General features: G+C 46.1%; 4 protein-coding genes across 5 annotated transcripts; 1 reads left to right on the top strand and 3 right to left on the bottom strand.

Annotated features, from left to right (window-relative positions):
- Positions 1–74: 74 nt before the first annotated feature.
- On the top strand, positions 75–2544 carry LOC109785968 (L-type lectin-domain containing receptor kinase SIT2-like). The gene has a single exon (XM_020344555.4). The coding sequence runs from the start codon at positions 190–192 to the stop codon at positions 2248–2250; it is 2061 nt and encodes a 686-aa protein (XP_020200144.1). The 5' UTR covers positions 75–189; the 3' UTR covers positions 2251–2544.
- An 8819-nt stretch (positions 2545–11363) lies between these two features.
- Positions 11364–12593, bottom strand: LOC109785958 (uncharacterized). 2 transcript variants are annotated; one of them, XM_045230199.2, is made up of 2 exons: positions 11946–12593; positions 11364–11807 (listed from the first exon to the last, which is right to left on the bottom strand). In XM_045230199.2, exons 1-2 carry the CDS (start codon positions 12543–12545, stop codon positions 11592–11594), a joined length of 816 nt encoding a protein of 271 aa, XP_045086134.1. In that variant the 5' UTR covers positions 12546–12593; the 3' UTR covers positions 11364–11591. The 2 variants fall into 2 exon arrangements, with proteins under 2 accessions (XP_045086134.1, XP_020200133.1); XM_020344544.4 differs by having other exon boundaries at positions 11364–12592.
- A 4368-nt stretch (positions 12594–16961) lies between these two features.
- Positions 16962–18062, bottom strand: LOC109785959 (light-harvesting complex-like protein OHP1, chloroplastic). The gene is made up of 3 exons (XM_020344545.4): positions 17726–18062; positions 17444–17566; positions 16962–17317 (listed from the first exon to the last, which is right to left on the bottom strand). The coding sequence occupies exons 1-3, from the start codon at positions 17861–17863 to the stop codon at positions 17249–17251; spliced, it is 330 nt and encodes a 109-aa protein (XP_020200134.1). The 5' UTR covers positions 17864–18062; the 3' UTR covers positions 16962–17248.
- A 4459-nt stretch (positions 18063–22521) lies between these two features.
- Positions 22522–24009, bottom strand: LOC109785971 (xyloglucan endotransglycosylase/hydrolase protein 8). Its single transcript, XM_020344558.4, has 2 exons — positions 23576–24009; positions 22522–23503 (listed from the first exon to the last, which is right to left on the bottom strand). The coding sequence occupies exons 1-2, from the start codon at positions 23855–23857 to the stop codon at positions 22922–22924; spliced, it is 864 nt and encodes a 287-aa protein (XP_020200147.1). The 5' UTR covers positions 23858–24009; the 3' UTR covers positions 22522–22921.
- Positions 24010–26478: the final 2469 nt, after the last annotated feature.

Below are 26478 nucleotides of genomic sequence, written 5' to 3'. Positions count from 1 at the left end.
TCTGTTCACAACCCCATCCAAGAAGCAACAGGAAGAAGTCCAAGATTCTTGTTTCCAACCACACACTTGGTCCCTGCGGCCAGCTCTAGTCTTCTGTTATCTTGAGCATTTTTGGGCCGCACAATTTCTGGGCTCCTGCCACCTCCATTAATTAGCAGGCATATACTTCAGTGTCCATGTAACTCAGCTATGGACATGGGTAACCATCTCCTCCTCCTCCTCCTCCTCACCATTGTCGTTAACCTCCATGCATTTAAGCACACTGCCAGCAGCGACAAACTGACCTTCAACGGCTTCTCCGAGGCAAATCTGAAGCTGAGTGGCCAAGCGTCTATGGTAGGCCGTGCTATAAGGCTCACCGGTGGCGTCACCCTGACAGAAGGGGATGCTTTCTACAGCATGCCCCTCGATTTCAGTAGCAACCCCAGTGGCGGTGGGACCTCCTTCTCGACAACCTTCGTATTTGCCATCAACTCTGGCAGCACCGAAAGCATCTGGAGAGGTCCTGGCATGGCCTTCGTGCTCACTTCCACCATGGAGCTGCAACATCTGCCCAACAACCCATTGGCTCAGGGCCAGCTGGGTTTTGCTGATGTAGGAGGTAACAGCTCCAACTCACGTGAACAATTCTTATTTACAGTCGAGCTCAACTACATCTATGACGACAATGTGGAGATCAATGTCAAAAGCTTAGTCTCTGTTAACCATACCACCGGCTCATACAGGGCCAACAGCATATTCGAAAGCACCAACCTTAGCAGTGCCAAACCGATGCAAGTGTGGATACACTATAATGGCACGGAGCAAAAGCTAAATGTCACCTTAGAAGAATTCGGTGGTCAGATCAAACGGTCTAAACCGCTGAGCCTGCCACAGTTATCGTCCATTGTCAATCTTTCGCCTTTGCTGTCAAACTCTGAGCATGTATATGCTGGGTTCTCTGCTGCAAATGGGCAAACAAATTGCAGTCAATATGTTCTTGGATGGAGTTTCATGAAAAATGGACAAGCTCCACCACTAAACCCCTTTGATATTCCTCGAGTCCTGCCAAATCCTCATGTAGAAAAGGATCTGCCAAATCCTCCTGTTCAAGAGCATCATAAAAAACACATCCTACCCATGGGTACTCTGCTATCAACAGTCACATTGGTTCCCATTGTCTTGGTTCTTTTTGTGGTTATTTTTTCTTATGATGTCAAGTCGTGGTTGAAGAAAACCCTTGCACACGAAAAATGGGAAATCGATTGTGGGGTGTTGCAATCTTTCACATACAAAGATCTATTTATTGCCACCAGCAGGTTCAACAAAAAATCGCTCCTAGGAAAAGGAGGATTTGGGAAGGTCTACAAGGGTGTGCTGGCTGTCCCTAAGCAGACTATTGCAATCAAGAGGGTGTCTCCAGAATCAAAGCAGGGGATGAAAGAATTCATGGCTGAAATCGCCATTCTTGGTCACCTCCGCCACCGTAACCTTGTGCAGCTGATTGGCTACTGCCGCCACAGGCAGGAACTTCTTTTGGTGTATGACTATATGCCAAATGGTAGCCTTGATATGTATTTGCATAAAAAGGATAAGCCAACTCTGGGCTGGGATCAAAGGCTTCACATCATCAAAGGGGTCGCTGCTGGCCTTGTGTACTTGCATGAGGACTGGGAGCAGGTTGTTATCCATCGAGATATCAAGGTGAGCAACGTGCTCCTTGATGACGGAATGAATGGAAGACTAGGTGATTTTGGCCTTGCAAGGTTGCACGGACATGAAGCCGACGCCCATACCACGCGCGTGGCAGGCACCTGGGGTTACATTGCTCCTGAGCTGGCTAGGCTCGGGAAGGCGACCAAGGCAACAGATGTGTATGCATTTGGCATATTCTTGATGGAAGTTGCATGTGGAAGGCGGCCAATTGAGGCGAGTGCCCATGGTGAACCTCTGGTGCTAGCAGACTGGGTGTTCAACACATGGCAAACTGGTTCACTCGTTGATGCAATGGACACGAGGTTAGAACAGGACCATGTCACTGAAGAGATAGAATTAGTTCTAAAACTTGGACTTCTATGCTCCCACTCGCTCCCCAAGGAAAGGCCATGCATGCGACTCGTAATGCAGTACCTGGAAAGCGATGCAATGCTCCCAGATTTCCCACCAAGTTTTTTCACTGCTAATTCAAGCAAAGATGAAGGATTTGAAGACCAGGTTGTGCCCCCTCCCTCGGTGGCAACATCTATCACAGGACTTTCTGGAGGAAGATGAAAGAGGTGGTGCCTGTTGAGAATAGTGATCAGAGATTCAGTGTATCGCAATCGGACCTCCCTACTACTACAAGAATTTGATGACAAAGGAGGATGCCATTTATGAGACTCAACATCACCACTCATCATACTGTACTTCTACAATGAGGTTCAATGTAGGGAATTATAATTAGAGACAATATGTACCATAAATCCATATATAAAGCAAGCTTGTGATGCTCTGCAAGGGTTTGGACAAGTTTCTGGCTGTAGCTGTGTGTTGCTGAACTGTAACAAGATTGCCATATGTTTTGAATTTCAGGCCAAACCCATGGGGGGCGGCACCCCTGCGTTATCAATTTCATGTTGAATGAAATTGGGATCTCTGCTCCTTAATAGAAGTTCAATGTTGTCGTCCCCTCCATGACACAACCCCTTGAGTAAAAAATCCATGCACTTGGCAAGAAACCGAGGTCTGCGCACGCAGACATCAACCGCCAGCATCAGGCTGGAAATCCATAATGTTGACATTTCTCTGGCGTCTCTCCAAACAGGCCGCAGGGCATGTGTGTGTTCCATGAGACCGGGTGCCTCTCCACCATTTCGTCAAACACCTCACATGCAGCCACCACGTCCCATGCCCCTTGAAACATGCTACCATAGCGTCTCCAGCCACGACGTTCCTTGTACCCATTTCATGGAGCACCCTCCGTGCATCCCCAAACCCAGACAAAATTCCCATCAGAAGGAATGAAGCAAGGCAGCGTCCACAAGAAGCCCAGGAGGAGCGAGCCCAGCTTTCACCAAGAAGTAGTCATGCAGCTGGCCGGCGTGCTTGATGGGCGTAGCTCACCGTTATTGTTAAACTGAATTTAGAGCGTCTCGAGCAGATTCCAAAAAAACCTTTTTTATATGTGCTTATTATAGGCTCTACCAAATACCGAGAGTGGCGTTTTTGCACACGGAAGCACGCGCTTCGCTCCTGATTTTTTAAATATGTTTTAAACGTGTTTTGAAATGTCAAAAAAGATTCAAACAAAAATTTGGCGCGTGCATCTCGAAGTTATGTGTACATGCTCAGAAAGTCGTTTCGCCAAAAACCGATAAGTTATGTGTCGCGTGTGAAAAAGATAAAATCCGGTGTTAAAAAATGCTTATCACAATGTCTTTTTTACACAAGCCAAAAAAAAGTTGGTTTTCTCCAAAACTTGACGTGCACACATATAACGTCGAGATGTACGCGTCAAATTTTTGTTTGCAATTTTTCACACCTTAAAAACAAATATTCGGTGGCTGGAGCACACGCTCCCATGTGCCAAAGCGAATTCCTGATGTTTACTGCATTTCATAGGTGTGACGTTATACCAGATCTCCAAAACAACTTCCTCTGTACTTGGTGTGACATATGTGCCCCATCTATCAGTAGGTAACCTTTCTATCTCTTTCTCTCTCGCGTGCATGGAAGGCACAGATGAATCTCCAGAGACCGACGACACGGTGGGGTGGGGCCAGACATGGAAGGTGCGGCGGCAACGAGCCGATGGTTTTCTCTTATTATTATTATTATTTCTTTGAAGAGGCCAAACCAAATTTTTTGATAATGAAAGCTTTTATACGCTAGAAGTAGACCCATGCAGTCAAACTTATTAATGAGTTTATTACATTATCAGTTATCAAGAAAACAATCTCGATAGAGAAATAAGAGACCATAAGTGTTTATAGCCAGGGGCTTGGCTTGACATAATAATACCACCAGAATCGAGCGTGATGTTCGCAGGCAAGGCACCGGCAGATACGTGATAAACCAAACTGTGGTGGGGCCCCGCGGAAGGGCCTGCTACGACCACAACCATAGCAAGGCGTCAAGCAAGCATCAACTAATGGCTTGATCCTTCTTTTACTGCAACATAGACATAAATTTCCTTTAACTTTGCACAATATCGGAAACCAAACTTTTGGCCAATACATTTTGATTACAACATTTGTTAGTCCAATAAAAATATATAATATGTGATGAAAGCAGTTAATAGTCAAGTAATCCATTTGGATGATGGATTCAATACGTGATAATCCATTTTAGAATTTATTCATTCCTTTATTCTACGAATCATAGAATGAATTGATAATTTGTTTTTTTTCTAGCTCTAACTCAAACCATGTTGTGCAGGATAAATAATAGTAATGGCATGGGTATATTAGAAAAAAATGCTACATTTTTTCTTTTCCCGAAGAAGGGACACACACCCATACTTTTATTTAAAAAAATCACGAGAAAATAGAACACTGATGACCCATTGGTTAGGGAAGCAGAAATAATGGCATAACAAACATAAATGAAACTAGCCAGGACCAAAGAATGTTTACCAAGATCCTAAACATCTCAAACAATTGTGCCACACAAGTATTGGAACAAAACACTAGAAAACATCACTGCGTGTTTGAGAAATCATCAAGCAGTTAAAAGAACCAACTTACATATGTTTATTATACCACTAAAAGGTCACCGCAAAATAGAAAAGACTTAAAGGTGTGAAATACATTTATATCAACCATTATAGGAAGATTTTTATACCTGTGTCATGAAGTTGTGCTATTATCTGCGGTGTAGACACTTGTGAATGGATGAAACACATGTATGATGTCGGTTTCAGAAAGTTCCTTGCACCTCAATGGCCAGAGTGACTCAAGATGCACCATAAAGTGACTGATTGCTGTTCTGAAGAACACCACATTACGGTCCTCAACAAGCCCTTCTATCGACAGGCTCCTCTTCTCCTCCTCCGTGCTCAAGGAAAGTAGCTTGTCCATTTGAATAGTCTTTGTGATCACCCATGAATTAGCAGCACCATCACCGGTCCTTTTCCATAGTTGTGCATCGGTGCCCCACAGGAAGAGGAATCCAAGGCCACCATCCTGTGCCCGCATCACCCAGAGGCTATGATTCCCCTGTCCATACATATTCACCGGGAGCTGTATCGCGGCGAGGCTCTGAGTACCCAAATTGAACTCAAGAATGGGAGTCGGATGATCCGGATTCCTAGAAGACAACCAGTAAAGGGAATCCCCAGCCAGGACACCTGGAATTTCCGTCACTATGGAAACAACGGGTGGAATTGGTGCGGAGATGACACTGCCCCATTGACGGGTCCACGATGAGTAAACGCAGGCGAGGGCCTGTGTGTGATGCTCGTCGTGGCCCACCAAGACGACCCGGAAATGGTCCTCTCCGGTACGAAGCACGGCCCCGTTCATCGCGTCGAGGCCCGGAGGTTCTTCGAGGCGGTGCTGGTCGCCGGTGACGGGGTCTAAAATCCTTTTGTTTTTACTGCAGCAAGATGCAGATGCCCACAAACACACACATATATTCACTCCTATGAACGTACGCACGCACATCCTACCCTTATAAACACATCCAAGATACTGAGCCGGCACTACATCTTGAATTTGACAAAGACACAAGCGCTCTCGAAGTCTATGGGGACGTCTCCTTCCACTGAAGGAATATCGCCGAAGAAGAACGAGTAGTGTCGGAGGGCAGTGCTAAAGTATTATGTGGGATCTTTTTGCCTCCTGGTATGTCGGTATGTGAAATCAAGTTTTAAAGGTGGTTATCTTATCCTGTCGTGTGAGTGCTTCCATGCATGGTCTTTTAAGCCTCATTTTCGTTACCGGGTATCCCAAGGGGGATCGCCGTCAAAATCCAGGGCTCATGGCCCACGCGGCGAACCAGCCCGTGGAAAAGCAGTAGGTCATTTTGTCGCTCATCGCCCAGGACTTTCTGGCCCGATCCGTGGTGTTTCCCCGGGCGACCAATCCACGACATGAGTCCTCGGGGAGAAAAACCACTCCTCTACTTCTCTCACGCGATCGACCTGGAGCCTAGCGACCCTGGACGTTGCCCCACATCCGCCAGCATCCAAACAATATAGTACAGATTGGGGAAAGTTCCCCTGAATGGAAAGGGATTTCATCTAGCCCCCGAAAATCCCTTGGGGTTTGTTGCCCTGGGTTTTTAGGTTGCTACCAAACTAGCACTTATAGGGAGTACACTATTTTTGAAGAGACTAAAAAGGACAACACACCATGGTTCTTGTGTCACTCTGTGACAACTGGAACTTGTATGCCTTTGATATGAGCAATAAGATGATCAACAACATAAACCTTGTTTGCATGTTTCATATGTGAGGAAGCCTACATGGAAAAACACGGTAAAAACCATTACTCCCATATTAAACGGATTAGCTATCACGGGTGAAAAGTTGGGTTCTGGAGGATGGACAATTGTACCGAGTGAATGTCGTTTTCAGTACAATCGGGAATTTTCTATAGGCTTGCTCATATGTAAGTCAACACTTTAGCTATACGTTAGTCGCCTGAAAATTAATTTTGGGCCAGTCAATATTTGGCACGTTGATTTCTACTTTAAGATTTGTTTGTTAGTCTTCTACTTTAACATTCATATACCTTTTTTTCTGGGCTAGTCTATGTGTTGTCTTGGGCTTTTTCTCACCGATACCATATTTGGGTCAGTCAATTCTTTAACGGACCAAAGCCCATTCCAGTGTGACATAACCTTCTTCTTTCTCCTTTGTTTTTTTTTCTGTTTTTCTTTTGTTTTTATGTGTTTTCTTTTCCTTTTAGTTGGCTTTTTTGTGGATATTTTTGGGATGTTGGGTGAGTGTAAATATATACATACAAACACTATATACTATGTGCCAAAATTTCATTATTGTATAATTATTCTTTGCATATTCAAAAAATTGTAATTCCGGAGTGCAAGTTATTTTATTTTATTTTATATTTATTTTTCTTAAAGAAAATACCAAAACCCCTAATTCATTCTGTTTCAGAAACTTCATTATGTTTATATCTTTTAGTTTTTATTTCATTTTCATTGTACTTTAAGGGCAATTTCAATATCATTAATTCATTATTTTGTTTTATTGTTTTCACTTTCTTTCTTCTTAAATGGATCAATGCCACTAATTCATTCATTTTGTATGCATCCAAGTATAAATGCGCGCAAGTACTAAGAGCATCTCCAGCTATTCGGCCCCCCAAGACGCCGAAAAACAGCCGTCTGGGGTGAACCGGCGCTTGCGCGGCGCGTGGGTGCGACTGCGTTCCCAGTCAACGCCCCAGGTCGCCGCCAAAATCGCGCAAACTCGTCGATATTTCATACAAATTTGTACAAACTCGACGATCTGGCACAAACCCGACGATATTTCATCGAAATTTATACCAAAACAGATAAACATGCAAACTACACCTACAACTACACCAAACTACGCCTACGCCTAGCGCTACTACGCCGCGGCCGCCGCCCACCATCTACATGCCGAGGAGCCTGTAAAAACGGGTGTAGTCGCCGTCGCCGTCGTCGTCACGCGCCGCGTCGGAGCTGCGGTTCGTTGCGCCTCCGTCAGCGACGAGCGGATGCAAGCGATCTCGGCCCGCCGTGCAGCCCCTTCGGGCACCGGTGGCACCGATGCCGCCGTCGCTCAACTTCCACGCCCCCGGCACACGCATGTCCGGGGGCGCCGGATAGTCGGCCTCGTAGAGGAGGCGCGCCTCCGGCTCTTGGAGATGGCGGCGGCCGAAGCCGTTCGCCGCCGCGCCGTCGCCTGGGTACCTCACAGCCATTTGCTCGTCGGCGGGAAGGGGGGAGTGTGTTGCTTTGTGTGGCGATGCGAGGTGAAGTGTGGCAGGTGTGGCGTTCACCGGCGGGGAGATCGGCTTTTATAGCCGCAACCGGGCGGCGAGAGCCTGCATGCCGGGCGACGCGTGGCGGGCGGGACGCGCGTCGGTGGCGCATTCACTGCGCTGCCCGTGAGACATCAATGGAGGCTGACCGGCGCGGCAGCCTTGGCCAGCCTTGGCATTGATTCCCGCGGGAACCGAGGCGATGAGGACGACGAAGCGGCGTCTCGCTGACTTGGCGGGCCGATCCCCGTTCGCGCCAAAAACGCGTTCCCCGGCGCTCCGGGTTCGGCCTGGGTCCGCCGGCGCCAGTTTCGACCCAAACCGGCGAAAAAGTGCTCCTGGGGCGCGACTGGGCCGATTTTCGGCCACCGGCACCAAAAGAACGCCTGGGGGGAGGGGGGCTGTTGGGGGCGCGGCTGAAGATGCTCTAAATAACATGTGTGTAAATTATAGTAGAGTGTGCTATTATTTGCATATTTCAAAAAGCACAATTTTAGTGCAAAGTTGTGCGCAAGTTTTTTAAAGTTTTTCTTTTTTCGTTTCTTTCTTCTTAAAGGGTTTCATTCTTTCATGCAAAACTTTATTATTTCAATTTTTTATTATTTTCTTTCATCTGGAAGGGTAATACCAATGCAACGAATTCATTCTTCCATAGAAAACTTTATTTTTATTAATTATTTCTTATTTAAATTTTTAGTTTTCATTTTCTTTTCTTTTGTAAGGGTAATACCAGTGTCACTATTCATTACGTTTTAGAATACACTACTTTTGTAAAATTTTCTATTATATGCTTATTCTTGCATAGTAACATTTTATATGTAAATTGTGTGCAAAATTTCATTTTTTTTTATTTTCTTAAAGGGTAATACCGATGATATTAATTCATTCCTTCTTAGAAAACTTGTTTTTTGCATAAGTTCCACTCATATATGCTTATTCTTGCATATTGTAGAAATGCCCTATTTTTGTGTAAACTGCATTAGTGATTTATTCTCCATTAGAAAACCCACAAAACTCTAATTCCGCGCACACCATATTCCCAGGAGAGAAGCGAGGGAGGGGAGAGGGTAAGCAGAAGAGGAGAAATGTCCTGGATCGCGGGATCTATCCGCCCACCAATGAGACTCACGGTGGAGAACCCTAGTCGCAGGAGTTTGAGGAAAAAACTGGAGCTCACCTTGATTAGTGATTTCGGCAAGTTACACGAACAAGTTAGCTCAACATTTTAGTCCCTCGTCAAGGAGCCTGGTGAATTGCGCGCACTTCATAAGATGGCCGGGGCCGAGCATATGTCGTGCCTAAATTGTGGCAGACCCGACGACGCATGAGCCAGATCAGGCCCATGTCATGACGTCGTCATGCGCTGTACACATATTTAGCAATACCAAAAGTATTGATATTCAAGCATTAATCAACCACAACGGCACAACCATCACGCGCTGATGGTACTAGCGCATGACAAATGTGCTTGGCTATTTTTTATCCCTAGTATTTTTTGCCATGATTTATATAGTTATCATGAAAACCAGAGATTTTATCATACTTAGAGCATCTCCAATAGATGATATAGTTTCAAAAATAACGAACATATACATCTCGGAGGCCCCAAAACCAACCTCCAACGGATGATGATGTAGATGGAAAAAACATTACAACTCCACCTTCAGGAGACGTAAAATACAACACCTGTAGATGCAATCGCGCGTCAACCGCCCGACATCCTTCGTTTCGCTTCCGCCCTCCCGCCCCGCGTCCGCTCGACGGCTGCCCGCCTCCGCCGCCGCCGCCGCCCGCCCAAAATTGCAGTTGCCGCCCACCTGTCCATCACCGACCCGCCGCGACCCCGCTCGCCTATCCCCGCTGCTTGCCTCACCGCCATAGCGACGACCGCCGCTGCCGATGATTTTGGCCGCCGATTCGATTCGGAGATTCACCGGAGTTGCTGCTGTCGTGATGCCATCAACGGTGTGGTCGTGGCCGCGTTGGTGCTTCTGCTAGCCGCGGCATGCCGCCGAAGCTAGAGGACCCGCCTGGAGCCGCACGACACCGGAGCCACCCGCCGCCCACCCGCCCGTGCGTGGAGCAGCCTCGTCGTGACCGTTGTTCTATACGACTTCGCGAACCGTCCGTAGCCACCGCCCATCTACTACCTGACCCGGCACCGGCCGATTGCCTCCACCTCGCCCGCAACGTGTTCGAGCAAATTCCTCCAAGGTAAAAAAATCGTGCAAACATGGAAATCTTTTTATCAGGGTTGAAGACTTGATCGAGGAGTACTGAAAGTGGAATGGCGAAAGTGTCACCTAGTTCATTGTTTGTTTGTTGTATTGTGCATGAACTTTGTTGTATTGTTGTTTCATTTGTTGTTGTGGATTTTATGCATTATGTAATTATTTGAAATCGTGGATAGGTGGAATTTTAAGTATAATTCGGGATGTTTTTATTTTAAATTATGCAGCTGTACATCGGGTTGTACACAGCCACGCGGCCGTCGGCTGGTTTTCCATCTCCAATTTGTATCATCTATTGAAGTTGCACTCTTACATCACCAATATACATTATCTGTTGGAGTTGCCTTTTTTTAAGATGTAAAATGCGCTTTTCGCTTAGTTCTACATCTCCAAATTTACATCATCTATTGGATATGCTCTTACATGACAGGCGTCCACTTTATAATACTTGGGAGGAAAATGTGAAGAAAAATTCAACCACATGGCTACATATATCTTGACTTCTTGAGTTAAGAGTCACTCAGGTAAGTTCTCGTTTATAAGATTTCGATATTTGGGCGAAAATCCTTTTCTGAGCCCGGGCTCATCAGCACCCGTATTAAATAAAAAATCAAAACAAATACTAAAAAATTCTAAAAAAAATTCTCATAGTAGACAATTTGGTGCGTGAGGTCCGTCCCAATTTTCAAATCATTTGGACAACTGAGCAACTATCGCTAAAAAAGACAAATTCGGGGTCTAGAAAACAGTTTACTGTTCATGTACTCCCTCCATTCCTTTATATTATATAAGGTGTATTTGTTTTTTGATAAAATTCCACAATGGAAGGTGCATTTCTTCTAATTCCTCATAATTCCATTGTTACCCCTTCAAAAAAAAAGAGTATCTCTCCCCTGATTGCATGCTTCTTTTTTTGTAAAGAGAAAAAAAAGGGAAGTATCTCTTTCCTGATTGTGTTTATCTCTTACTTTCCTTGCCTAATGATTTAGTTGCCGCTAATCAATGATTTTGCCAAGGTTAATTTCGGCCTACCACGTGTATAATTATGTGTCTTGGTCACCATGCCAAAAATAATACACCTTACATAAAGGGAGTACTATTTTGATCTGATTTGTTTTTTCTAAAAACTACTCAGATGTCCAAATGAGCTAATATTTGAAGCGAACCTCATTTACCGGGTGCATATTTGGAGCGAACCTCATTTACCGGGTGCAGATGAGTTCATAGCCTCGTTATATATAGCACATAACTTTCCAGATTGATTCCTCGTACATCGGCTCTCTCCAAGCTAGAGAGCCATTTCTAGTTACCGCGATTTATTCTAGTTCACACATGCACCTACCACGTACGCATAGCAAGATGCAGGAGCGGTAAAAAGGTCGAGGATCCTGGAAAGAGCTGAGCTGGCTACTTTCATCGAGGCGTTACACTACACCTCCTCGAGGATGGCTTCGACCACCATCTCCCTGCCGTGCTGGCGCTCGTCGCCCTCGCGGCCACGCCCACCGGCGCCGCCGCCACCGCCGCTTTTGCAGTCTCGCACGCACTGCTGCTTGTCGTGCTCATGGCGGTATCGCTGCTGGCATTTCTGCTCGCAGCTGCCGCCGCCGTGGCCATGGCCACCGCCGCCGTGGTGGTTCATCACCTCCTCGTCGTCCTGCTGATGGCTCTGGCACCTCTCAGTGCACTGCCATCTGTCGTACGACCCGCGCGGGAAGCGCTTGCACTGTGCCTGGCAGCGGTCTCCGTGGCCATGGCCACCGCCGCTGTGGTGGTCCATCGCCTCCTCGTCCTCCTTCTGCTGGCACTGGCACTTTTCGACGCACTGCTGCCTGTCGTATGACCCGGGCCGGAAGCGCTTGCACTGTGTTTGGCAGCGGTCTCCGTGTTCATGGCCGTCGTCGGAGCCGAGGAGGCCCGACTCGCCATATTTGCAGCCTTTCATGCACTGCTTCTTCTCCCGCCGGTCGTGGTAGTGCTGGCACATCCTCTCGCACCTGTCGTCGGCGTTGCCGCCGCCCTCGTCGAGGTCGTCGTCCCCCCCCTCCCCTTCTTGGCTTTGCCTGCATATCTGCCTGCACCGGTCCCACCGCTCCTTTCCCCACCAGCCCCCATGGCCGCGACACTTGCTCACACACCTGTCGAAGCTGTCGCCGTCTTCCTGGAGCAGCTCGTGGCCGTGGCGGCGGCGCTCGCACTGCTCCTTGCACTCCCTGGCCTTCCCGGTGTCCTCCCCCGCCTTCCAGTCGCAGTCCTCCTTGCACCACCGGATCTCCTCCTCCTTCTCCTTCTTCGTGTCCCGCTCCGCCGCGGAGGCCACGGCCAGGAGAAGGAGCCCGGCGAGCAGGAGACACCACACGCCCACACCACCCTTGACACCCATGGCTGCTGCCCTAGCTTAAAACAGGTTGAGGAGTGTGAGTATGAGATGAGATCGATAGATGGACATGGACGGGCGATATTTATGCGTGGGAGCTCGGTGGCGACGTGGCAACGTGAAGGCCCCGCTGCATGCAGCATGCCCACGTCGCGAGCTTGATCGGTGTGACTTGGCTGGTAGCTTTGCCAGCTTGCAGCTTGCCAGGTCCGCAAGACCGACACGAGTGCATGCGTACAAGAGGGCGTGTAGGTGGAAAATGGAACTGTGCTGGTGCTGGCGAGTGTCGCGAGCTCTTTCCTTGATATTTGGCCGCGAGCTGACGTTTGGATAACTATTGCACAGTAGAGTATTATCGTCGATCGTGCATCCACGATATGCATGGCATGTATAGAACACCATGGGACTGGAGCGCCAGTTGCATCTTGCCTGCATGAATGCACGTATGTTTCTAAAAGGTGTGTCTTAACTTCTTGATCACGTAGAGTCGTAGAATTTGATTAATTTTACCTTCAGTGTACTGTTGTCCGATGGAAATGGAGTCCTGTCAACTAGGATAGCTTTAGCAGCCAACCTTCAAGCATTTCAATGTGCATTTCCACGTATCACTATTTATTTCTATTTCTACAGTCACACAAATAAAAATGTTAGGATCCAACTTGGCATCAGTACACACGTTGACCATCTAATTGGGCTTCTAAGATCATCTCCAATGCAAGAATGCTATCAACACACTCGCAAAAAAAAAACTATGGACACATTTAAGGAAAACTAGAATTTAATACAAATATAAGAAAACGAGTACTTTCTTTCGCATCAAAGACACTACTCTCGGGGTGCTGACACAACTAAAAAGTTGAGTTGAGTTGAGTTTCGCCAAAAAAAAAAAGTTGTGTTCTCTTATCCACCAGACTCTAAATCTAGTGTAGATGTCAGCGTTTGGGTCAAATATATCTCATATTTTGATCCGTAGCGTCCAGTTTAAGCACCAAACAGAGATGGCCTAACAAATATTGTAAAAAAAACAGGTACACATAGTTTGAAGGTCATTTGACAACTGGCGCACAACATTGGAAAAGTGAAGAGCACATTTGTGCTTCTTGGAAAGTGAAAATGACAACTGTGCTTCTGCGTAATAGTTTGGGCTGCTCAAAGGGTTTGTGAGCACCTTCGTTGCTTCATTAAATTAGATCTGTGTAATAGTTTGGGCTGATCTTGTTTTTTAATACCTCTCCACATACCTATCCCTAGAAAGGGTGTTGGCCCCCCAAGTTGGTGTCCACCCCTGTTTAGCTGGATATATGTGAGGATGGAAACTCTGTAAACATTCTGCTAAGTTAACTAACGTCAGTAGAAGCCTCTCCTACTGTCTTCAGCGTTAAAAAAAAAAAACTTCTGCGTCAAGCATAACAAAGCACAATTGTGCTTCCGTGTAAAAGCACATCTATGCTTTCTGAAAAAGCGAACAACACGAGTATGCTTTCCAAAAAAAAAGTGAAAACCACAATTGTCCTTATGATTTTTTTGGTTTTTATTTTCAGGTTTTGGGTGTTCTTCCGGTTTCCTTTTTTATTTTTTTCCCTAGTGTTTGGTTTTTTCTCTTTCCGTTTCTTATATTCTTTTTTTCCTGGATTTTTTGTGAACAAAGTTCTTCCAAACCTATTAACATGTGTTTCAACGCGAGAAACCCAATGATGAAAACTGTTCGTGATTTGGATATTGAAGAAACAAATCTATGAAAAATATGCAAAGCTCCTAGGTTTCGACAAATGTCACACAACCAGTGCACCACTTGTCACCATGAGTGAAGGTGGGAGTAACATTTGCAAAAGGTACCCTCTAACTAGTGATTTCGATCAATCCTTTACACGTCAAAGCCCGGGCATCAGGCCGAAGAGGGCTGCCCAGGACATCCCAGGAGCCCCGCACACGTAGGTTGATGACAAGCAGACTATTCTATGCTCGAAGCTACAAATTTGTCGCTAAATTGCACACAAGAAGCATCATGGGCTGGCCCATTACTGGCAAAATGATCGGTAGATGGTTTTATCCGACCTTTTCCGACTTTTCTTTGTTTTCTATCCGGTTTAAAAAATGCAAAATGAAATCATGTTATTCGAAAAATGTCCATACAAGCTATCTACTCAATTCAATCAGTATTTCTCTATTTTTTAAAAATATTTATGATTTTTTTAAATGACGATGAATTTGAAAAAATGTTCATTAGTTTAAACTATTTAATTTTCTAAATTTGAACATGAAATTAAAAAATCACAAGTTGAAATTGTAAATGAATTATTATAAAATGCTCATGAAATTTGGAAAAGTTGTTTGTGGGTTTAAAATAACGAAGAATATAATAAAGACAAAATGAACGAAAACTAGACGAGAAAATCAACATATGGACCTGGGGTGATGAGCGACAAGTTTATGAACTACCATCAAATGCTAGTACATAACTGAGTAGTTATAAAAGTAGATTCTTGGCAAGTCCATATCCATATCGCGAGACATGGTTGACCAAGAAGGTATTTGTCCCTCTAACTTGGAGAGATATTCTTTGGATGTTCTCGTGTGATCCGACTCGAACAAAGCTTGGCCATGCAAATTGGATTAATCGTTAATATGATTTTGGTAGTCGGCTTCATAGGTTGAGGAAAGAGGACGGGCTGCCACAGGCATGACCGACTCACCATGGATCCACAATATATATCCTAAGGCAGAAAGAACCAGAATATAACAAATTCTACAGGTCTGCCAGGTCAGGTTTTTTGCATACACTTGGAAGTCGGATGTTCTGCTAGCAGACGGTACCGACTCGAGACCATGTGTGCATGAATCTAAAGGGGCGCGCGCTTAAGGGAAAACCCCACTTGGTTGGTTTCGACTTCGCTACTCGGATGTGATCCCATGGCAACTCGGTTCATGGGCTAAGTTGATTTTGTGATTAATGGTTCAAGTGGGCTTCAAGTGTTGGGCCCACAGTGGAACAACTATATAAGTTGAGGCATTTTACCCGAGTTGGGTGATTGACGGTCAGAAGACCTAGCCACCTCCGCACACCGTACTCCTGCGATCGGGTCTAGCAACCAGCCACTCGACGTTTTGACCCACATGCGCAGAAACCTCTCGACGAGGCTTATATCGCTCTGCTGACCAGCTCAAGGGTACCGGCGATCGGGTGCTCAAGGGAATCAACTGGAGGAGATGAGTTGGCTGGACGACATGCTACTCCAACTCTACTTCCACTGCATGGATGTGTCTAGTTGTAAACTTGTGTTCTAGTGTACCCTAAGCATGTTCCTGATTGTTCTGCTTGGTAGAAAAAAAATTCTTTAGCAACAATTGCATGTCGTGTAGCCCAACATCCACCACCACGACCAGTACTGACTGCGACCACACATAGAATAATTATTATCTACTATGCTAGGTAATTTGTGTAGAACAGGAAATTCCAACTGTCATGTGAGTTCACAAATAGCACTTGTTTCATTATGGACATAGCTTTTCATATTGTGTGGATGCCCTTGGCTAGGGGTGGACAAAAAGCACATAGCTTGCAAGCTTAATGAGCGCTTGATAGGTCGCCTCGTTAAGCTCGTAGATCACTTCTTAATGAAGAAAGTCAAATGCAGAGATAACGAGTTTGACAAGCAACTCGTTAAGCTCGCTAGTGAAGCACAACACATATTCATGTCTTACGTGAAAATATTTTTATCACACCTCAACTCATCTATTCTATCTAATCGACCCAACCTAGCTCATAAGAGGCAACACTCTAGCACATCTCCTCATGTAGTCACCATCTTCGTTCGCAAAAATCACACCCACACTCTCAGCGCATGGGCCGTAAATCATCGTAGTATGTTAAGCTCACAAAGGCACGAGCTTAATGAGCTTTAGACGAATAGAGTCGGACATGGTTCTGTGCTAGTTAAGCTTAAAGAGCTTAATATGCCAAGCCTTAATGAGTACTCCCTTGGTAGTAATTTGTTCATAACAATTCTTCCATTATGGTCCCAATGCACTCTCTCACATGCCAGCTCACGCATGAAGCCAATAGAAAAATCACGCATGCAGGTGCAGCGAATTATTTCTCAAGCCATGGCACCAGCAACAAGGCTCTCGATGCAACCACTGAAGTGGGTGCATGCATGCAGCTTCCTAAGTGAGGCCTTATAAAAACGGACATGTTCACAGCTCATACTGTGAAGCACAATAAACCCGAACGGAGGGAGTACAAACTTTGCGAGCCAAGCCTTAATGAGCCGAGCAGCTCGTCAATCCACCCTGACCTTAGCAGTCCATCCAAAAGCACGAGCCGAAAAGAGAGAGTGAAACATTGTACTCATATGTAGAAACACTAGTTCAGAATATCATGGCATCAGAACCACTTCATTATGATTTAGAAGTCAGCATACGTTTCAAAACATGGACAACTTCAGTTTTTCTTTTCAAAACAACGAACAAGTTTTCATATTAACGGCACGAACTATCACCCATCTCAGCAGAATATTGTTGAGTGTTGAAGATCACTCTGTCGATCACTTCGGTAAGACGAGTGTAGAATGAAAAATAGCAAGCGCAATGGAATGCTCACAGCTCCATCACATATTTACTATGATGCATAGCATAGCCATTGGTAACGTTTTCTTGTGGCTCTTATCTCCCGAGGATCAACATCTCATATACAGGGATGGGAGAGCAGATTACAATGGAATATCGAGGCCTTTTCCCACTTCGAAACCGATTATCTCGAGAACACCTTTGTTCAATATCTGAAAAGAAAAAAACAGAGCCCCAAAACACATCAATCATCATACATGCATGGCCATATATATACAATGAAGCAAATCGAATTATGATAGTGCTTTTGTAATTGAACGATTGGTAGACTTTCTTACCAGCTCCACGATGAAGGTTCCGATGAGGCCCATCATGCAGGCCCTGGAGTTCCATACCTCCGCGGTCTTGGTGAACCCCAGGAACGGCTCGCTCAGTTTAGGCTGCGCCCTTGGCACCTGGACCTGACAGAAAGTAACACCAAAATTGCCAGTATAAACTTCAGAAGTTAAAGCCCGCACTTACTTCTGAATGCTAGACATGAAGCCAGCACAAAAGATTTTTATCTGATAAAAACGAAATTGAAGGAAGCGAGCAAGGGAGCCATGGATACAGGAACATACTCCGGCAGGAAGCTTCGCTGCCCGGACTCTGAAAGCCGTCGCTCTTGGTGAGCACCTAGCGCTGGCAGCATTCTTCTGTCCGCGGAGGGCCTGGACTGCCAGCAGAGATGGTGCGTGAACCATGGAGGCCACAGCCATTGCTGTACACTGATTAACCACGGTACTGCAAGGAGTTTGGCAGGGGAGGAAGAAGAGCAGACTGGGGCTGCGATGCAACGGCTCAGAGGTAGAGAGAGGACACGAGAAGGGGCTAGCGAACGAGCGGTCGAGAAGCTGGTTGAGTACCACAACCTTATCCGGCGGCGTGTCATGCAACAACTGGGCGTACGGTGGTAGGCCGGGATCATATGTGCAGCTGCGTGGCTCTAAAAATTTCAGTGACGCCCGAGAGAATTTGGTACCGTCTGAAAAAAATCAAAATTTTAAACTTCAACAATCAAACAGGGTCAATTAGGGCTGGTTTGCACATTTTTATCCTATAAGCCTAACACGTAATTTAGAGACAATAATAAAAAATATGGGTACTATTGGTTATATGTTAGTCTTATCTTTAGTAACATATACGCTGAGAGAAATTATTGCCAAGGGATCATCTCTTAATTAAAAGAAAGCATGCTTTTTTATTTTTTTCTCTCCTCACCAAAGCATTTATCCTACACGGTAATCCTGCGATAGCGTCATTGTACACGTCCTAAGTACTCTATCTCATAATTCTTCTTCCTGCCGTCGCCGGAGGACGCCACTGGGCCAAGCCTGTGCAGCCCAACAACAGCAGCGGGGTGCCTGCTCGCAGCGGAGGGGCGCTCGTGGGCACATGAAGCATTGGTGGTTCGGGCAGCAACGCTGTTGCGGGCAGGACTTGACAGGCGGTGGTTGCAGCGCCCTGAGCTCGGTGGGAGGCCTCTACCGGCGTTAGGGACGGCCGGAGGATTGGGCCTTTCGCGCCAAGGTTCGTGCGGCTGAAGCGTGTGCTCTGTCATCGGTGCTAGTCGGTGTGGTGGTAGACTGTGGCTGGGCGTCGAATGGGAACTTCCACTACTTGGATTTGGTCTGCGGCGACGAAATAAGTACTCCACCCTTTATCGAAAAAATGCTCCTCTACATCTCGTAAAAGAAGTATTCCTCATTTGTATTCTAGGCTTTATAGCATGTATATGTTGGTTTCCTATATTTATTCATATATAAAAAAATTAATAAATATATTATTTAAATGTATATTCCAACAAAAATCCAAAATAATGTGAAGATTAGACTTTTTACATGTTATTTCATTATTCGAGAACGGCCTTGCGAAATCTCAGTCGACTGAGACATAACTAAGTCCGAATCGATGTTATATTCGTGAGATCTTACATTGAGATCCGCGTATTTTTTTCTCTTTTTAGTTTACTTTTTTTTTCTTTCTTCCATGTTATGTCGCTTGACTTAGACTTGATTAAGTTTCAGTCGATTGAGACATAGCCATGCCCATTCTAGAAATCATGATTTTACCTATTCTATTGTTTCAAGTGATTTATAGTAGTTTTAGTTATTTTCGAGAAGCTGAATAGATTTCTATTATTCCAAAAAGAACTTATTTCACTCATTTAAAAATTGATTTCAATTCTTTCGAAAAATATGTTTCAATTCTTTCAAAAAAGTTGGATTTCAATTAGTTTTACAAACTAATTTCACTCTTCAAAAAACAATCTCAACTATTTCATAAATTGTTTTCCTACTCTATCAAAAATCATATTTCAAAAAATAATAATTTTACCCATTTATAAATTTGATTTCAATTCATACAAAAAGTTGATTTCCATCCTTTCAAAAACCTAATTTCCATCATTTTCAAAAGCCTTGCTCAGCAGGTGGCTCGCACACGGTCCACGTATGCTATAGAGAAACGTTGCATCCTGCAACACCACACTTTGCAATCGCGTTATCTTATCAATTTCTTTTTTTCCTATATGGCGCACACAGCTAGTAACTAAGAAAGGAGACACAATCAACCACGGGAAAAGAACAGCACAAAAAGCAGCTAAGATAATCATCATAATACATATAGTTGGGAAAATAATTCTTGCGCGATCTGAGCATTTTTCCAGTAGAAACAAACACACGGACGTAAAAAAAAGGTGGCAACTACAAAATCATGACTAAGAAAACACACCTGATTAACGCACGGACACAAATTAAATAAACACTGAGAGCCAGTTGTAGACATTTCATTATGACAGTGCTTCGTAAGATAATCTCGAGCTTGGGATGCTTGCATCATTGCATGGAGGGCTCTCGCCTCTCGGCGCCCTAGCTTGTTCAGGGCAAGAGCTATGGTGGCACTGGAATGGTGTGTAGTTTTCAACCTCCACGTATGATATTTTTTGCAAGACCACCGTACGTATATGCAATTACCTATCCAACAGAAGCAGCATCTCCTCAGGGACCCCGCATCTTTCCCACAGCCCTTGCTTTTCCTATTTGTACAACTCGTCACGCTCTGCAAGCAGTTCCCATTCTCCTCCACGGCTCCACGCCAGCTGCTAGTCCGACGTGTACCCGCGGGGCATTGGGCCAAGCTGGAGCGTTGGCCATGCCGTGAGGGCCCCCCTCACACCCAGCTTCACTTGGACCCGTTTCTGACATGTGGCCCCCCTCCACCAACTAGCGTGCATCAGCTTGTGCTGCATGCATGCCCCGCCCACCGCCCACAGGTCGAATTCCGCTGTCTCTCTCTTCCTCCGAGCAGAAAAATGCCAGCTCCACAGTACGCTCAACCCTGCAAACAAACATATTATGACGACGACGGCGACTTTGGGGCGGCGGTTCTTATGTGGACGCAAATTTCTCGGCTATCATCAACACGGTCAAGCTGGGTCCGATAGAGAGGAGCCGCAACAACGCAAGACGGTGGTAATGGTCGTTCGGTGGTGCACGATCCTCGGTGCAATTTTCAAGACTGATTTTCACCTCATTTTTATTCGTCCGTGTGCACTATTATCCCACACTACCCGTTCTCATAAACCCGCAAAAAATACTACATTCTCACAACATAATGCCTGGCAACAAACTGGAGTTTATGAAACATGGATGGCCCTAGAATGCAGGGGAGCCACATCGATCTCTCTGGGTCCAGAGTCTAGCAGGCGCGAAAGAGACGTCTCGCACAAATGGACGAAAGATCGAGGCTGCGCTGCGGCCATGCACAGGAAGGAACGCGTTAAGAAATGTACACGACCAACCTGAGAAGACGCCATGCATGCATGCATGCATGTGCCGTTGTTCGTGGCCGTCTTTTCTAATGATAGATGGATTTGATTCATAAAAGACAATAATCTTTGGTTAATCTCTGAGGCCCGTTAGATGCATGATAAGTGGTGTAAAGTTTATTATTATACTGTTGCAGTAGTGAGAGTGAGCCCCATTTCTAAAGGCTACTCTATCACGTGTCATTGGAAGCTTGGGGATAGGAGTTATACACGTGCGCTTTTTCTCCTCCGCCGCATGCCTCGGCGCACGTGTCACGGGTTTTGCTAGCTAGAAATGATTACAGATTAATTAACAAGTCACTAACGGAAGTGCAACCGTCTGAGACATTGGACCATGGGCTGTTCGTGGACTCAGTCGTGGGCCCAGGCTCATTTACCCGACGGCGTATATAAGGAGGTGCTGGTCTGTGGAGTGAATCCTAACCCACTCTCTCTCTCTCTCCTGCACAACCCTAGCCGTCATCTACTGTTCCTCTCATTGTGCTGCTTTCGGCGATCTCATCGCGACGACCGCGTCCACGATTGATCGGGAGAGCAAGTGTCTCCGGAACCACGCCGTTCGAGATCCTGCCTAGGAAAACAGCGATAAGGTTTTTGGGGAGCGTCTCGGCGCGACCGCTCCCGATCCGTCCATGTCTCCGTCCTCCTATGCTTCGACTACTTTCCCTGCATCGACCCCACGGTCGACGACGTCGATGCCAAGAAGAAGGCCACTGACGACGCTGAGATTGGTGATGCCGTCGTCACGTTGGCATGGCCAACCGGAGGGTATGATTCGTTTATCCCCTATTTGCTTGTTCACGTACGTGTTAGCCGTATATACTGGGTTCATAGATGTTTCGATTCTACGTACTGCACGTGCTCACGTGCGTAGGTATCAGTATGAGTTGTATATCGTGATTATCATGTTTATCTATTCGTGGACTAGATTAATCAAAAAGATACTAATATTTCCAGCACTTTTACCAGCAGCAGGATTTTATTTACCAGTCTACCGTAGGAACGCATTCAAAATGGCAGTGCACGACATGAGACCTGAGAAGGCTCCATGTGCAGGCACCATGTGGCGTTGTTCCTGGCACGTGGATGGATGGCCCCGCTGACTGACTGCGTACACCCATTTGAATTTGACAGCCAGCCAATTTTGACAATGCATGGCGTTCGCATTACGGTTTGGACGGCAAACTGCATGCTGGTAGTCGTCGCACACGTATATACAGACATACATAATTTTTGTAATCGAAACAATTATCATCCTATGCAGCTCGATCGATCGGCAAGCAAAATCAAGGTGACTTCCTTCACTGGTGCAAGGACGAGGAACCACCTTCAGGCCTAGTGTTACCCGTGTGCAATGCAAGCGACGAGCATTGGTTAATTGCTCTTTAATTTTCTACACTAGTAGTACAGAGTACCGGGCGGGAGAGGTAGATCGGCCAGTGGGCACCACTCGAACGTGGTGCCACCGAGTGCGAGTAGTAGAGCATGTGCCATCACTCAATGCGCACCCACCGTCGCTTGTCTGCTTCCCACTCAACAACCATATAATTTGCTTGCAAGAATCCACACTTATCTTTCTTGTAACAAAAAGTCAGAAACGCATCCATACAAAGCTCCATTTTCCTCTGGAGCCAACATGCATGTGAGTGACACACTGACACCCAAGACAAGATGTCAACACATCATCAACCAAAAGAGATTAACTACACGCACGCACACCCTTTTCCTCTCACTTTCTTCACATCTCTTCTAAACAATTAAAGGGTGGCAAAAATGAATGTACACGAACAGAAGAAAAGAAAAATGGCACAGGTTTATGTAAGGTAAGGTAGGATGGAATGAACAAGAAGAACAATTGATTGTACTACTGTAGCAAGGAAGAAATTAATCAATGAAATCTCGGCTCGGAGGTGTACTGCTAGTTGTGCTACCACTCAGTAATCATACTTCATAGGTCGCGTCCGCACTCGCCGGGGAATCCCTTGGGGAACCTCCAGCCGTCGGCGCAGTAGTTGTAGGAGAGGCAGTTGCGCTCGGCCCAGGCGACGGTCTTGAGCTCCTCCTCGCCGAGCTCGCGGCGCATCCAGGCGTCGCTGCCGGCGGGGCAGGCCGTCTTGTTGGTGGCCTTGTCGTGGACGCAGCCGTTGGCGTGGTAGGCCTTGTAGGGGACGACGAATGGGTGGTGGCGCCAGTGGATCTTGACGGTGCCGTGCTGCGTCGCCCAGTAGCTGCCGTCCCACAGCGTGGCGTGCACCGTCATGGGCCGGCTCGACGGGAAGGGCAGGCCGTCGTACTTCTTGAAGGTGCGCACGGGCACGCCGTCGACCTCGAAGATGATGTTCTTGGGGTTCCAGGTGATCTTGTAGGTGTGGAAGTCGGCGGAGGGGTCGAACCAGAGGTAGAACTGGTGCTCCTTCTTGCCGTCGCCGCTGGCCCACACGTTGGTGTTCATCACGTAGGGGTCGCCGCTGGAGTTGCCCATGAACTCGATGTCGATCTCGTCGTGGGTCGCGCTCTCGCCGGAGGTCAGCTGCACCACACGTTTTCCATTTTACTTAGCACAGCACAAGGACGGAAGATGAAGGTGAAAAGGCTCACGTACGTAGAAGGAGGTGACTGTGCCGGCGGAGTTGCCGTCGACGAGCTTCATCTTGACCTCGAACTCGCCGAAGAGGTACTTGGCCTTGGACTTGAAGCCGGAGCCGGACTCCTGGTCCAGCTCCAGCGAGAACTCCTGGCCCTTGTCCTTGCCGTCGTCCCGGTACCCGATGTGGTCGCGGTCGCCGATCGCCTCGAACTGGTCGTCGAAGTCGGCCTTGGCCCCCGTGAAGGCGGCGAGCGCTACCGCCAGCACGGCGAGGAGGGCCGACGGCCTAGCCGCCATGGTCGCTGCTGCTGCTGCTCTGCTAGAGTACCTCTGCGCGGGCTGGTACAGAGGGTGTCAGTGTGCTGTTCCCCTTTTAGGCTGATGATTTCTTGGTTAGATGCTCTCGCGTGGGCTGGGCGGAGCTGGTGGTGAACTGGCGGTGGGGCGGCGTCACGGCAGCGTCTTCGATAATGCGGACGGCGCGCGCACATGGTTCGTGTCGGCTGGCTGGCTGGGCCCGTCCATTTATGTTTTGGAATCACGCAGCTGGAGCTGGCCGTTATACTTATCGCCACCGGTGACTACACTCGGCGCCATCAGATGAGACGGTGGCGCGCTGCCTCGCTGGCCACGAACCCAGCGTCTCATGCCCGTTCTGCTTGCCAAGGCCTAAAAATGAATTGGATACCACCAAAAAGTGAAACCGAAAGCTTTTTTCAACAAGAAAAGAGAGCCTGATAAGTCCCGAACGTTCGGATTTCGCCCATGATAAATCGAATATTTTTTATGACAATTTTAATCGACACGAGGATGGCAAATTAAACATGTCATCCTCACATCAACTAAAGTTTTCATAAAAAACGTTATGTTTGTCATGAACAATATCCGAACATTCAGGGTTTATCTTTTCCAAAAAAAAGTCTTCAACAGCTAACATGAACTAATCTTTGTAAGGAGAAGATCAGTTGATCCTATTTGACGCATATGTCGATGGATAGGGAGGTAACATGTATCCCTATCATTGCGCATAGTGACGATTGGGCCGGCCAACTAGCAAGAACCGTTCCTGATTTGATTTACTTTGGTTTATACGTTTTCGATGTGAACATTTTGTAGAAGTGTGGAATTTTTTATTTCCAAATACATTTTTTAGAGTATGAGTACTGTTCAAAAAACATGAATTTTTTTTAGTATGATGACTTTTTTTAAATAAAAAATTGGCGAACATCTTAAACATCTATAAACACTTATGGAAAAAATATTCATCACGTGTTTAAAAAATGATCCATGTGTATTGATTTTTTTCATCAGGTATCAGGAAAATAATCAGCATGTACTTTCAAAATCTAGTTTAGGTGTAAATAATTATATTTATGAAATTAAAATGAAAAGGAAAAGAAAAAAAATAAATGAAAATTAAAGGGAATAGAAAACAAAATATAAGAAGAAAAATTAAAGGACAAGGAAGACTGCAAAAGAAAAAGAGGAAAATGGTCGAATAGCGAAAAAAACCAAAAGACATTCACCTTGATTTATGAAAAGAAAAAGAAAAAGAGCAACTCAAAGTACTCGCCTAAAAGACATTCCGTAAAAGTCGTTCTATGGGATGTCTGTATAATTTATGAAAACTTTTCTAGTTTCCGTAAATATCTTGCTGTAAAATCTTTTTTTTATTAGACTAGGCCTAGGGCCTGCAAGTCAGTGCCACGTTTCGACAAGTTTTAACTGAATCCCTAAAAAAAATATGTGGAGGCTCGTGGATAGCCCGAATGTATAAGGATGATATGAGGGGTCCGGTTAAGTCACTTTGTTTTCCCTCTTTTCTGTCCGGTCAGTGACCTGGCACTTTCGTAGACGTTTAAAGAAGATTTGAGAAGGCCGGCTTTAGTTGTTCTAGCACTCCTGAAGGTGGTTCTCGTCCTTGCACCAGTGAATTCACCTTGATTTTGCTTGCCGATCTAGCTGCATAGGATAATGGTTTCGATTACGGGAATTATGTCTGTTTTATACGTGTGCGACGACTACCAGTACCAGCTGTCTGATGTCCAAACTGTAATGACATACATTGTCAAAATTTGCTGCTGCGGTGACTCTCAAACCAAATTCAAAAGGGTGTACGCAGGCAGGCAGCGGGGCCATCCGTCCACGTGGCAGGAACAACGCCACATGGGGGGCTGCACATGGAGCCTTCTCATGTTGTGTACTACTACTAGTCCAGTGTTTGCGTAACCACCCGCTATTTCGGCGCTTATCGATCAGATTCAATCGCCTCAACCCCCCCTCAGAGCGAGAATTAGCTGGCTTTCAAAATCGCTCTTCAGAGTTCCAAGCTTGAAGAGATGGCAGTACGTTGGAATTCTAGTGTCATCCATCTTCCGGTAAACTCCAGTTTGTTGCCAGAGATTATGTTGTGCGAATGAGTAGTGCGGAATGAAAGTGTACACATGTGAATAAAAGCGAGGTGAAAAGTGGTCTTGAAAATTACATCAAGGACCATGCACCACCAAACGGTGATTCCTGCCAACGGAATGAGCTGCCGACGCGCGTTGTTGTCGCTCCTCTACCGCAGCTAGCTCGGTCGGTCGTGTTGATGGTAACCGAAAAGTCTTCGTGTACATGCCCCTAAGAACCAGTGCTCAAGAGTTGCCGTTCTGGCCATAAACCCTTGAATTGTTTGAAGTACCACACGCTAAAATCTTATCGGCACGAAGCCATGAATGCGCATAAAAAAAACCTAAGCTCACCTCGTCACCCGAAGGAGACGGCGCAGTTGAAGCTCTGTTGACCGTTGATGTTGTCTTGATGGACGGACTTGAGGAAACAACCAAAATTATTATGCAATCTTCGGCCATGATCTAGTGAATGTTTCGGCTGTTCGCTCTGGTGGGTGTATCCTCCAGCAATTAGTTCACTCTGCA

This window comes from Aegilops tauschii, chromosome 6 (assembly GCF_002575655.3).
Source record: "Aegilops tauschii subsp. strangulata cultivar AL8/78 chromosome 6, Aet v6.0, whole genome shotgun sequence".
NCBI classification, from domain to species: domain Eukaryota; kingdom Viridiplantae; phylum Streptophyta; class Magnoliopsida; order Poales; family Poaceae; genus Aegilops; species Aegilops tauschii.
The sequence above is the reverse complement of the archived record's forward strand: the minus strand, read 5'-3'. Positions and strand labels throughout refer to the sequence as shown.

Bases quoted from the DNA above. Each gene is read 5' to 3' on its own strand.
- LOC109785959 (XM_020344545.4), bottom strand. From the start codon at position 17,863: ATGGCTGTGGCCTCCATGGTTCACGCACCATCTCTGCTGGCAGTCCAG. The intron at 17,567-17,725 runs GTATGTTCCTGT...ACTTTCTGTCAG, and splicing joins CAGCGAAGCTTCCTGCCGGA to GTCCAGGTGCCAAGGGCGCA. The intron at 17,318-17,443 runs GTAAGAAAGTCT...TTTTCTTTTCAG, and splicing joins GAACCTTCATCGTGGAGCTG to ATATTGAACAAAGGTGTTCT.
- LOC109785971 (XM_020344558.4), bottom strand. From the start codon at position 23,857: ATGGCGGCTAGGCCGTCGGCCCTCCTCGCCGTGCTGGCGGTAGCGCTC. The intron at 23,504-23,575 runs GTACGTGAGCCT...CGTGTGGTGCAG, and splicing joins GCACAGTCACCTCCTTCTAC to CTGACCTCCGGCGAGAGCGC.
- LOC109785958 (XM_020344544.4), bottom strand. From the start codon at position 12,545: ATGGGTGTCAAGGGTGGTGTGGGCGTGTGGTGTCTCCTGCTCGCCGGG.
- LOC109785968 (XM_020344555.4), top strand. From the start codon at position 190: ATGGACATGGGTAACCATCTCCTCCTCCTCCTCCTCCTCACCATTGTC.